This window comes from Martes martes (assembly GCF_963455335.1).
Source record: "Martes martes genome assembly, chromosome: 11".
Taxonomy (NCBI): domain Eukaryota; kingdom Metazoa; phylum Chordata; class Mammalia; order Carnivora; family Mustelidae; genus Martes; species Martes martes.
Window position 1 is genome coordinate 34,262,280 of NC_137899.1, and position 12,050 is coordinate 34,274,329.

Sequence of the window (12,050 nt, forward strand, 5' to 3'; positions counted from 1 at the left end):
ATGGATGTGCGGCAAATGATTGTCAAATTAAGAGAGCTGAATTCCTAAATCAGTAATGGGGAAGATGGAGAGCTATCCTGGTATATAAAGTCATTTCCCCAAAGGCTAAAAAATTGGCAGCATCAGCTACTTCTGGAAGACAGAGTAAAGGATTCAGGGACAGAGAAGGGCTAAAATAAAGAAGATGGTTGAAAGTCTGCCAACAGATTACTTCCTGACTCATCTAAACTGGGGATCCCTCACCCTCCCGTGGAAGATTTGAGCTTTACATTCTACAGATAATCAAACCGGTTTCCAAACTGAAGGACAGCTGGCAAAATTGATGTCAGGGTGTGTGCAAGTGGACCAGCCTCATCGATGTTCAGCCAGAAAGCCCTAAAATTTCCTATCCTTTATCTCATTTCTCAACTCAAATATGAGCACTTTATCAGACATGTGAAGAAAGGCTCTAACACACATAACATACGTGCATACACACACATACACAAAAAGATAAAAACAACCAGAAGAAAAGGCACCTGTCGATATTTATGAGAGATAAGATACTTCTATCATGAAACAAGAATAGAGTGCTATTTTTTTAAAACAGATGAAGAACATTCATAGAAACAAATGCTGTTGGAATTAAAAATACGGAGGTAGAGAGTAAACCCAGTAGTTGAAATTATCTCCCAGAAAGTAGAGCAAAGGCAGGAAAGGAGTGAAATGTAGAGAAAACCTCACCAAACTGGAATAGAAAGGATAAACAGGGAAAAAGAGTGGGAAGAAATCGTCAATGAGTGACTTAGATTGTCTACAAAGGATGGACTTGAGTGTCCACATTGACAGGCTCACCGTGTGCAGGTTCAATGAGTGAACTCAGAGGCACATCTAAACATATTATGCAACTTCAGAACCTTAGGACAAAGAAAAGAAGCCCAAATGTTTTCAGAGAGGAGGGGAAAAAAGCATCAGGCTTGGGATCTATCAGTCGGAGCCCTGGGAGCCAGCAGACAATGGAGAACATGATTTCTGAACTAAGTTCCGTACCCAGGTGAACTATCAATCAAGTGTAAAGGGAGAAAATGGACACACTTTTAGATATGCAGATTTCCCTGCAAAGGTACTCCCCTATACCCTTTCTCAGGAAGCTATTAGAAATTGTGCTCCACTCAAATGAAAGCGTAAGCTAACAAAGGGAAAGGCTGGGCACATAGGAAACAAGATACCCACCGTGAAGAGTCAGGGCACTCGCCAGTGAACGGTGTGGGGAAACCCCAGTCACTACAGTTCCGCACAAGGTACAGCGGACAGCCAGGTCAGACAGGAACAGGGTACACTCCAGATAGAAACTCCAGGAGACATTTCTGCAGGAAGAAGAACTGGTGCTCAGATACATCTTGGGGATTTGGGGATCAGCTGAGTTTGATTAGTTTTGCATTAGTGACAAATTCTTAGAAAAGTAGGCAAGAAGACAACAAACAAGAGACTTGCTAATCTGAGGGAACACGAGAAGTTGTACACGAAAAGAAAAGGTTTAATTATGGCATGCGGTATCACAGAACTGAGTAACATTGACATAGTCCTAATAGTGTGCATTTTTATTATTGATTTGAATATTGATTAAACAAAATTTATGACGGGAGGATAGGAGAAAGATACAAATTTTCAAATTTCATTGAGGGAAGTCAGTTGGTAGTATCCGAAATGGAAAAATAAAAAATAGTAACACAAATTCTTTTTTTTTTTTTTTAAGATTTTATTTATTTATTTGACAGACAGAGATCACAAGTAGGCAGAGAGGCAGGCAGGGAGAGAGGGGGGAAAGCAGGCTCCCCGCTGAGCAGAGAGCCCGATGTGGGGCTCGATCCCAGGACCCTGGGACCATGACCTGAGCTGAAGGCAGAGGCTTTAACCCAGTGAGCCACCCAGGCACCCCGTAACACAAATTCTTAATTAAAGAATTTATAAATAACAAAAGAATCAGTTAAAAGTAAAAAGTGGTTTCCTACAGGGAGGGATATATGGTGGAGGAGAGGGCACTAAACCACTTTATTGCATTTTAAAAAAAAGATTTATCTGTTTGACTCTTTGAAATATATGCATGTGTCATTTTGTTAAAAATAAAGAAATAGAAAGAATGGAGATTTATGTACTGGCATTGACATGGCACCATTTGACTAAATTACGGTTTTACATTTTAGCTGTGTTCTGTTTTATTTGTTCCTATATAGTAGTTAGGCTTGCTGTATTGAATAGTGAAGTTAACCATATAACTATTCTCAAATATAATTTTCGAATTAGCAATCTTTTTGGGAAATGTAAACACAAACCAGTTCCCATCCTTCTTTGAAACATGTTTGAAATCTTGAAACCTACCTACTTCTCAAACCAAATACTAGTAATAATGGCTTACTTGACTTGTGCATGATAGCCAAGGCAAAATGATAAAGCTATTTCAGTTCAGGCCTTTTTTATAATAATGTTTAAATCCTAAAATATAGCAATATCTCTGAAAGAATTAGATCAAAAGGAACACCTGGGTGGCTCAGTCGGTTAAGCCGCTGCCTTGGGCTCAGATCATTATCCCAGAGTCCTGGGATCAAGTCCTGCATATGGGGCTCCTTGCTCAGCAGGGAGCCTGCTTCTCTCTCCACATCTGCCTGCCACTCTGCCTGCTTGTGCGCTCTCCCTGTCTGTCTCTCTCTCTGACAAATAAATAAATAAACAAAATCTTTAAAAAAAAAAAGAATTAGATTAAAAGATTCAATTGCTTTCTCCATTTAGAGGTTGAAACAGTTATGCTCTTGGTTTTTATTAGATAATAAATAGAAAAATAGAGAAAGTATTATTGCCCACTTTTTAGTTTAGTTTAACTTGGTGTTTTTTAGTGAGAGAGAGAGAGAGAAAGAGCATGTGCATTCAAACATGGGGAAGAAGCAGAGGGAGAGGAAGAGAGAGAATACCAAGTAAGCTCCACACTTAGCCCAGATAGGCTCAATCTCACCACCCTGAGGTCACGACCCGAGCTGAACTCAAGATTCTGACACTTAACCCACTTTAATCTTTAAGCAGATTCTATCTTCCAGAAGTAGCTGATGCTGCCAGTTTTTGAGCCTTTGGGGAAATCCCCAGTTCTCAAAATGAATGTGAATTAATGGAATCCTATTTTCTTTTTGCTCTCTGTTTTCAGTGGTGGGCATGTGAAGCTCGAAGAAGATGTAGATCTTGGCTATGTGGAAGATGGGACACCTTGTGGTCCCCAAATGATGTGCTTGGAACACAGGTGTCTTCCTGTGGCTTCTTTTAACTTTAGTACTTGCTTAAGCAATAAAGAAGGCACTGTTTGTTCAGGAAATGGAGTAAGTATTCAGTATCTTGTCATAGGGAAACTCCTTTATTCACAGAAATAGATATGACCCTAACCTGCTTATTTTGTAAAAATGGAAAATATGCTTATCCACGTGTCTAGCTGGCATGTAAACAGTTATTTGGTCCTAGTCATCGGACTGTTCCTATTGTGTAATCTGTACAAGCCTGGGAATAAGAAAAAGCATAATCTTCCTAATCAAATTCTCATATCATATAATGCCAGTTTTCTACAAATGATCTGGGAGAGAAATTTTAATAAACTGTAATGGGATTTTTTAAAGGGTATAAAAAGGGACATTGGCCACAATATATAACGACTGGTATTGTCCAGACACTGAGCAATTAGAACAGATCATAAATGCCTTCTGTAGCCATACCAGGTGCCTATCAGCTAAGGATAGCTCCTAGAAGTAAAAACTGAATGAGTCAGGGAAATGTTTATCACAGATGAATGGAAAGAATGGCATTCCTTAAAGGACTAAATTCTACCCTTTCAGTCACATTATCTGATAATGCAGGTCCTATATAAGTAAGTTTATAAGTTAGATAAAACATGCTATTATGGTGATCACAGTTTGGTCATTTTCTGTTAGGACTTCTTATACTAATAAAGTCATTTTTGCCTCTGTTTCTTTTGGCATGCACTATGTTGTTTTTTGTTTGTTTGTTTTTTACCCTACCTTGATTCTCTGCTTGAACTGGTCATATTATCTATGTGAGGTAAAGGATCCCTGTCTTGAAATTGGGAGCCTTCCAATTCTGGTCATTCCATGCAGATCCTCCAGAGATATGCCAAGAATTTTCTTAGGGAGGTCTTACCAATTGTAACTCTTTGCCAAAGGATAAGAGTTCTTATGGCAAGTGAAAATAGAGAAGGCATATAGTAAGTAGTTCTGCTGCTGTAAAGAGTTCTGCTAAGTCTTCTTTCTTGAATAAGTGAAATGTTAAGGGGAAATGCTTTTTGGGAGGATAAGGCAAAAACAATTGAATTACTTCTTGATCATTCATGCTATGGATAACAACGTCTTCTTCATCTAGAAATCCCATATTTAACACAGAGACCAAAGTTTTGTTAGTAGAGTTTTGTTAATAAAATATTTGTTTAATGAATGAATAAAAGTGATAAACACAAGTAATTCAGGTGGCAAATGTCATCCAAATCATTTGCAGTAATTATGCATAATACAGAGACATTACATCCTATGTATTTTTAATTCACAGTAACTCTATTTATATGACACAAATTAAAACGAAAATACAGTAGATACTGTATTGTGTGGTTAAGAGTATGGGCTTGGAACCAGACGGTCTGAGTTTGAATCCCATCTCTGTTTCTTCCTGAGTGAGATTTGGCAACTTATTTAGCCTATGTGTGATTTGATTGATTCCCCTGTAAAACGAGAAGAAGAAGAGTATTGGGTTTTTGTGAAGAATTAGTGAGTTAATACTTGTAACTTATATTTAATACTTAAAACAATGCCTGGGCATAATGAGTGTTGGATAAATGTTTTTGCTCAGACTCTCTCGCGACACAGGACACTCGTGTCACCGTCCTTGTAACTGTGTCACTGTCGTGTGATGTGGAAACAGAGTTGGAGGAGCCAGTTGACCTGGCTAAAATCCATTGACAAGAAAGGTGAAAGTGGCACCCACACTCAGGCCTTTTGACTTTAAACCTAAACCTTTTCTTCCTGTGTATTTGCCAGTCTGCAGAGATTTGCTAATCTGAAATCTACATTTTCTTAACCATATTTTATAGTTACACTTAGACGTGGGTGTATGGCATAGATCAAACAGAAGATAGAAAGCCATCCGATGACAGCCATGCCCCCCTGAACATCTTCTCTGATGTTAAACCTAACTGAATTCTCCCCTACTTCCCACTCAATTTAAAGTATAAGATCTAGGTATTGATTCTGTTTCCTGGACGTATAAGTGAATATAGATTATTATCTTACCATTTTTTAAAAGTTTGGTGCCATTTTATGTGAAAATTTTTCCTGACATTTTGTTTGAAGGGTTGGGGGTTTCCATGACACGGAAGTCATTCATCTCTAGCTTGGGTTGAGGTGCTGGGGCTATTGCTTTGTGAGACTTTCTTCTTAGACCAATCAGGCCTTCCCTCTTCTTTGTTGGATTGCTCTTTATCTTTTTTGCTTCCTAAAAGATGAATAAAATTTTGGTATAAAGACCATTTCTTTGGAAGAAACTTTTCTATTGTATAATTGGCAAATGATTGTACTTCTGCTTAGTTTTAAAACTCTCCCTCCTATAAAATTTAAGTTAATGAAATTCAAAACAATTTCATTGATTTCTTTTTAGACCGTAAATTTATTTCCCCTGAAAAATTCATTACTCCTTTAGGGTCTAACTGCTGATCTCTAGAAAATATTATTTTAGGTACTTGAAAAAGAAATAAGGAAATTAGTCTTAAGAAGAAAGTACTGAGTTTTTCAGCACCATCAAATTCTACCACGCATCTAATAGAAGTCAGTGCTTATTTTTTATGCTTCTGTATCAGAGGGCTGACCTGTGCTCTTGATTGATTTGGGGTTTCAGGTTTGCAGTAATGAACTGAAGTGTGTTTGTAACAGACACTGGATTGGTGCCGACTGCAGCACATACTTCCCTCACAATGATGACGCAAAGACTGGCATAACTCTGTCTGGCAATGGTAGGTACTTGATTTCCTGCCATTACGTAGTTTTTGTACATAACGAAAGAGAACTGCTCTTCAGGTAGTTTCACTTGGATTATTTTTGTAGCTCAAAATAGTATATAACTGGCATCCACAGTATGAAATTGGTATTTTCCATTAAATTATAATCATGTGTAATATCGAATATAACTTAGTCTACTGATTTAGCGTTATCTTGTCCTACTGAGATTTTTCAAGTGTTCTATTTTGGGGGGGAGCATGACAACAAATACTAGCATTTCTTTTATTTTTTTATTTCTTATTTTTTTTCAAAGATTTTATTTATTTATTTGACAGAGATCACAAGTAAGCAGAGAGGCAGGCAGAGAGAGAGAGGGGTGGGGGAGAAGCAGGCTCCCCGCTGAGCAGAGAGCTCGATGTGGGACTCGATCTGAGGACCCCGGGATCATGACCAGAGCCGAAAGCAGCAGCTTAACTGACTGAGCCACCCAGGCACCCCACTAGCCTTTCTTTTAAACAAAGAGTGTGGTCCTAAGGTTTCTTAACTGTCTGAATTTAAGGGAAGAATTTTATATTTGGGGATTGAGTACATAGAAAAAAAACAATTGAGGAGCTGGTTTATTTTTTTTTTTATTTTATTTATTTATGAGAGAGAAAGCAAGAGAGATCATGAGTGGGGACAGGGAGGCAGAGGGAGAGGGAGAAGCAGGCTCCCCACTGAGCAGGAAGACTGACCCAGAACTGGATGCCAGGACCCCGGGGTTATGACCTGAGCTGAAGGCAGATACTTAACTGACTGAGCCACCCAGGCGCCTCTGAAGAATTGATTTTTAAATATGTTGTTGGCTTTAATATTTTTAGTTATAGAATCTCATCTCTGTTCAACCCCAGTTCTGTATCCTGAACTGTAGGTAATTCTAGAAGTAGTAACCTTGGCCGGGGTGCCTGGAACAGGATTAAGGACATAGATCATAAACAACAGGTGCAGATACAAAAGCTAGAGTGGCCCAAATGGAGAAGCAGAGATTAAATGCAAACGGTTATAAGAACACATGGCCTGGAGGTAGATGTCCCCTATTTAAACTTTTATCATTTTTCGTGATTGAGTATTCTACACTGATTAATGCTCAAATCCTGAAGTCCATTCACCTCCCTGTTCATTGTGATATCCAGACAGGTTAAAAATCTTAGCTACAATGACCTTAGCAAGGAAAGTCAAAGAATGATAAAGATTCTGGGGTCTTCAGTCTCAGCAAGGGCAGTCCGGAGCTGCTTTTAGCAGTTAATGCAGAGATGAGGCTATTCAGGTCTGTGAATTTGAGTGACTTGTCAGAAGTCATAGCATTACTTAGAAATAACCAGGCTAAGCATCCAAGTTTATTGATCCCTGTTAAAATTGTTGGAAGAAAAAGAAGAAAAGACAGATATGCTAGGCCTTAGAGTAGCAAAACCGCTGTGCCCCAGGGGGTCCTCGGGCATCTGTGTCCCCCCATCCCACAGAGGACGTGTGTGGGGTGGGCTCTGCCAGTTTCCTCGGATGCCCTGCTGTAGGACACAACTTACCGAGGGCTCCCAGACAGGCAGGCTGACACTTCTGTCGTGGGGATTTGCAGTCTGCCCCAGTTGCCTGGGAAGATGGACTGTTGACATCCAGAAGGATGTTTCGAGAATGCAGCCGACCGACAAGAGATCTGAGCTGCTCTGAGTGAAACAGATCTGGGTGACTTAAGAATCTGGTATAAATTATGATCAGCAAAGCAACTAGGCCTCCGATCTGCCTTTTCTGCTCCTGGGCCCTCCACCGAGTTTCTTGACAAAGCCTTCGACTTACTGGGCCACTCACACTGCCCTGATTCCCCTAAGGATTGCATCTCTGCCTTCCTACAGCAGATGCTGACACAGCACTGCCATTACTGACTCCAGAGCTCCTGCCTTGCCTTGGCCCTCTGCTGGCCTGCTGCCACCTGGCCCTCATGCCCAACCAGCCCCAGTCTCTTGCTTACCACACGCTCTCTTTTCCTTTGGTTTTCCTTCCTATTTTCCTTCTCGAGGATGCCACAGCCACCGTTATGAAGACTGGGAACTACAAGCCCAGTGCTGTTATTATCTATCATCTGAGCACTGAGTGTATAAATCCATAGACACATTTTCTTTCTCAAGGAGCTTATATCTGAGAGACAAAATACCATACATACAACTGAGAGCGATAAGGACCTTACATTAGTTGTCAGGATGGACTGAGACGGGCAGTCACATTTCTGGAATTCCTGAGCAAGACGTCAGGGTCAAAATGAACATGGATTTCTCTACAAGTTGCTATTCCCAGAGTACTAGGACAACATAGTAGGGTCACCTCTGTTTTTATTTTTTACTCTTCCTTCTTGAAGTTCAGGGACCTCATCTTATTTTTCAGAAAATAACATGGGAAATAAAACAGTGCAGAATGTACTGGGACAAGAATGAAAAGGGAATATAGACAAAGAATTATGTAAACAAATAATTGATGTGGATAGCTAAGTAATGGTTTGATTTTTCGTCCTTTTATTTTATTTTATTTTTAAGATTTTATTTATTTATTTGACAGAGAGAGATCAGGAGTAGGCAGAGAGGCAGGCAGAGAGAGAGGGGAAAGCAGACTCCCCTCTGAGCAGGGAAGCCCGATGTGGGGTTCGATCCCAGGACCCTGAGATCACGACCCGGGCTGAAGGCAGAGGCCTAACCCACTGAGCCATCCAGGCGCCTGATTTTTCATCCTTTTAGAAGAACACCCACTTTTGGGGTGCCAGGGTGGCTCAGTGGGTTGGGCCTCTGCCTTCGGCTCGGGTCATGATCTCAGGGTCCTGGGATTGAGCCCTACATCAGGCTCTCTCCTCAGCGGGGAGCCTGCTTCCCTATCTCTCTCTGCCTGCCTCTCTGCCTACTTGTGATCTCTCTCTCTCTATCAAATAAATAAATAAAATCTTAAAAAAAAGGAACACCCACTTTTTTACTTCACAGTAGGTACAGATATCAAATCATTATGTTGTACACATGAAACAAATACAACCTTATGTCAACGGTAGCTCAAAAAAATTAAATTAAAAAAGTGTTCTCTAAGATTAAGACTTAAAGGGAAAAAAATACCTACTTTGTAAAACAAATAATTTTGTTAGTGTGATGATTACAAATATGGAGAATAAAGTTCCTGAAAGAATTTTATATCAAGGGGCGCCTGGGTGGCTCAGTGGTTAAGCATCTGCCTTCGGCTCAGGTTATGATGGTCCTGGGATCCAGCCCCATATCAGCTTCCCACCCCAGTAGGAAGCCTGGGTCTCCCTCTCCCACTCCCCCTGCTTGTTTTCCTTCTTTCACTGTCTCTCTCTCTCTCTCTGTCAAATAAATAAATAAATAAATAAAATCTTAAAAAAAAAAAAAAGAATTTTATATCAGAATTTCCTTTATATACACTGATCTTCATTGTTTTCTTTTTCCCCTGTAGGTGTTGCTGGTACCAATATCATAATAGGCATAATCGCTGGTACCATCTTAGTGCTGGCCCTCATATTAGGAATAACTGCATGGGGTTATAAGTAAGTGAATTGTCTCAGTATTGCTACTATCAAAATAGAATTTAAAACATTTTTCTTAAATGAATTAAGCACCTAGAAAGTTTTGTATCATTGGATAAATATACCTGCAATGAAAATCATTCTGGTTCCACAGGCAATCAATGAATAGTCTTGGCATGGTTAGAGGCGATCATAATTTATTACGTTTTTAGATTTTGAGATAACTCCCTTCTTATTCTAAAAGTAGAGAATACTGTTTCAAAACAATTATGTGAAGTAAAGTCAATCAAAATCGTGTCTTGTGTGAAGGCTGTGTTGGTTTGCTGTTTAGTGACACAGGCTCTCTTGACTTAAACCCATACCCAGAGATCTAGGCAGGATGGTCCCATAGGGAGCATAACGCTTGAGTCACAACAGCAGTGACGACATCAGTTATCAACAAGCATAGCAGTGGCAGCTCCGTGACTGGGTACGTGCTGTGGCCTGGCCTCGTGCCAGAGGCAGAACCTCCATATCTTCTTACCCAGTATGAAGGAGGCTCTATTATTTGTTAACTATTGGGTGTTTGTTTGTGGAGAAAATACTGTTCAGAGACTTCATTTGTTCACCTTAAGAGTAAGCCTAGGGACGCCTGGGTGGCTCAGTGGGTTAAGCCGCTGCCTTCGGCTCAGGTCATGATCCCGGGGTCCTGGGATCGAGTCCCGCATCGGGTTCTCTGCTCCGCGGGGAGCCTGCTTCCTCCTTCTCTCTCTCTGCCTGCCTCTCTGCCTACTTGTGACCTCTGTCTGTCAGATAAATAAATAAAATATTTAAAAAAAAAAATTTAAAAAAAAAAAAAATAAAAAAATAAAAAAAAGAGTAAGCCTAAAGTTGCAACTTGTAATGTGTAATTCTTTTTTTTTTATTAACATATAATGTATTATTTGCCCCAGGGGTACAGGTCTGTGAATCATCAGGCTGTAATATGTAATTCTTAAGCTTCAAGTTCAGCTTAGAAGTTTTGGGTTCTTATTTATAAACTTTAAAAAGTTACAAGTTGTACAGCTTTTGAATACTGAATCCCCTTGAGCATTTAGCTAAGTAGATGACTTCAGACTTAAAGTACTTCAATCTTATGATGTAAAAAATTTCCTTAGTATTCAAGTAACTTATTTAACTTTAATAACTTGAAACTTAAGTATGGCGAACTTTTTTTTTTTTTAAAGATTTTATTTATTTATTTGTCAGAGAGAGTGAGCACAGGCAGACAGAGAGGCAGGCAGAGGCAGAGAGAGAAGCAGGCTCCCCGCTGAGCAAGGAGCCCGATGTGGGACTCGATCCCAGGACGCCGGGATCATGACCTGAGCCGAAGGCAGCCACCCAACCAACTGAGCCACCCAGGCGTCCCAATATGGCGAACTTTAAGTTCTGTTTGATTTCAACTTAAAATCATCATTCTGTTGATCTCTGATGATGATGTTTTAGTATCCTGACCCTAGAGTTTTTCTCCACTTAAAAGGTCTACAGTGTTTTCTAGGCATTCTGGCTGTTACCCCATTTTATATTATCTCCCTGCCCCCATACGCTTGGCTTACTTCACTGAAAGACTGGGAATTAGAATATTTTAGGCTTCAAAAATACCCCCAAACTTGCAATAGACTAGGCACTATGTAATTATGTGCCATTATTATTATTATTACCTGACATGGTCTTAAACTTAACTCCGTTGAAGGAAATCTCTTTAAAAGTATATGTGGCTGTTGCTTGTCGTGAAGTCAAAACCCTGAAAGAGTTTCTTTGGCAGAAAAGAGAGCAATAAGTTTACTGCCAAGATATACTTTGTATGATAAAAGCATTAAAATACATGGGGGCATTTTTGGAAGGCAATTTATTACCAAGTAACACAGACAGCATAGACAGACGATAAAGTTTAGCATAACATGGTAACTACCACATCGAACAGCAAAGGAGGGCACAGCACAGTAGGAAAGCTCTGCCTGGATTAAATGAGTACCTAGTCCTGTACCAGCTCATAGATGCTCAATACCTATGGACCTTTTTGATGTGCAGGCCATTATCTATATTGCATACTTCTATTTACATGGGCTGATTTCATCATAACATTTGGAGTTATAATTACATGTCATAAAGGAAGGCTTTTCTGAGTATTTATCATTTGACCTCCCCTCACACCTCAGGTGAACTAGTCCCATCATGGAGTTACACTATTTCCTCCACTTCCCTGATTCAAGACCTAGGTGGTAATTGCCATCACAAGCTTTGAGCTTTTGAGGTAGCTCAGTGGTTTCATTGGTTATGTGGAAAGGGGAGGGCAAAATTATTGGTTCTATTATGTGTGATCTCCTGCCACCTACTGACGCAAAGTGGTATTTCATGGTTTTGCAGTCTTGGAAAAAATTACCTTTCATAAAACATGAAATCTAAACCTTTACTCCTCTTGCTAATGGAATTACCTGTATCCATTTGTTTTAATGACTGATATAAAGTACTTC

The 12,050-nt window shown here is 39.8% G+C and overlaps 1 protein-coding gene across 5 annotated transcripts in view; it reads left to right on the forward strand.

Annotated features, from left to right (window-relative positions):
- Nucleotides 1-12,050, forward strand: part of ADAM22 (ADAM metallopeptidase domain 22) — a gene marked incomplete at its 5' end in the record, with an annotated part of 227,572 nt that overhangs the window by 185,751 nt on the left and 29,771 nt on the right. For all 5 annotated transcript variants that reach the window (XM_080818828.1, XM_080818829.1, XM_080818830.1 and 2 more), the window contains 3 exons: nt 3,173-3,341; nt 5,911-6,025; nt 9,489-9,579. In XM_080818828.1, coding sequence (XP_080674954.1) covers nt 3,173-3,341; nt 5,911-6,025; nt 9,489-9,579 — 375 coding nt within the window. The remainder of the gene's footprint in view (nt 1-3,172; nt 3,342-5,910; nt 6,026-9,488; nt 9,580-12,050) is intronic.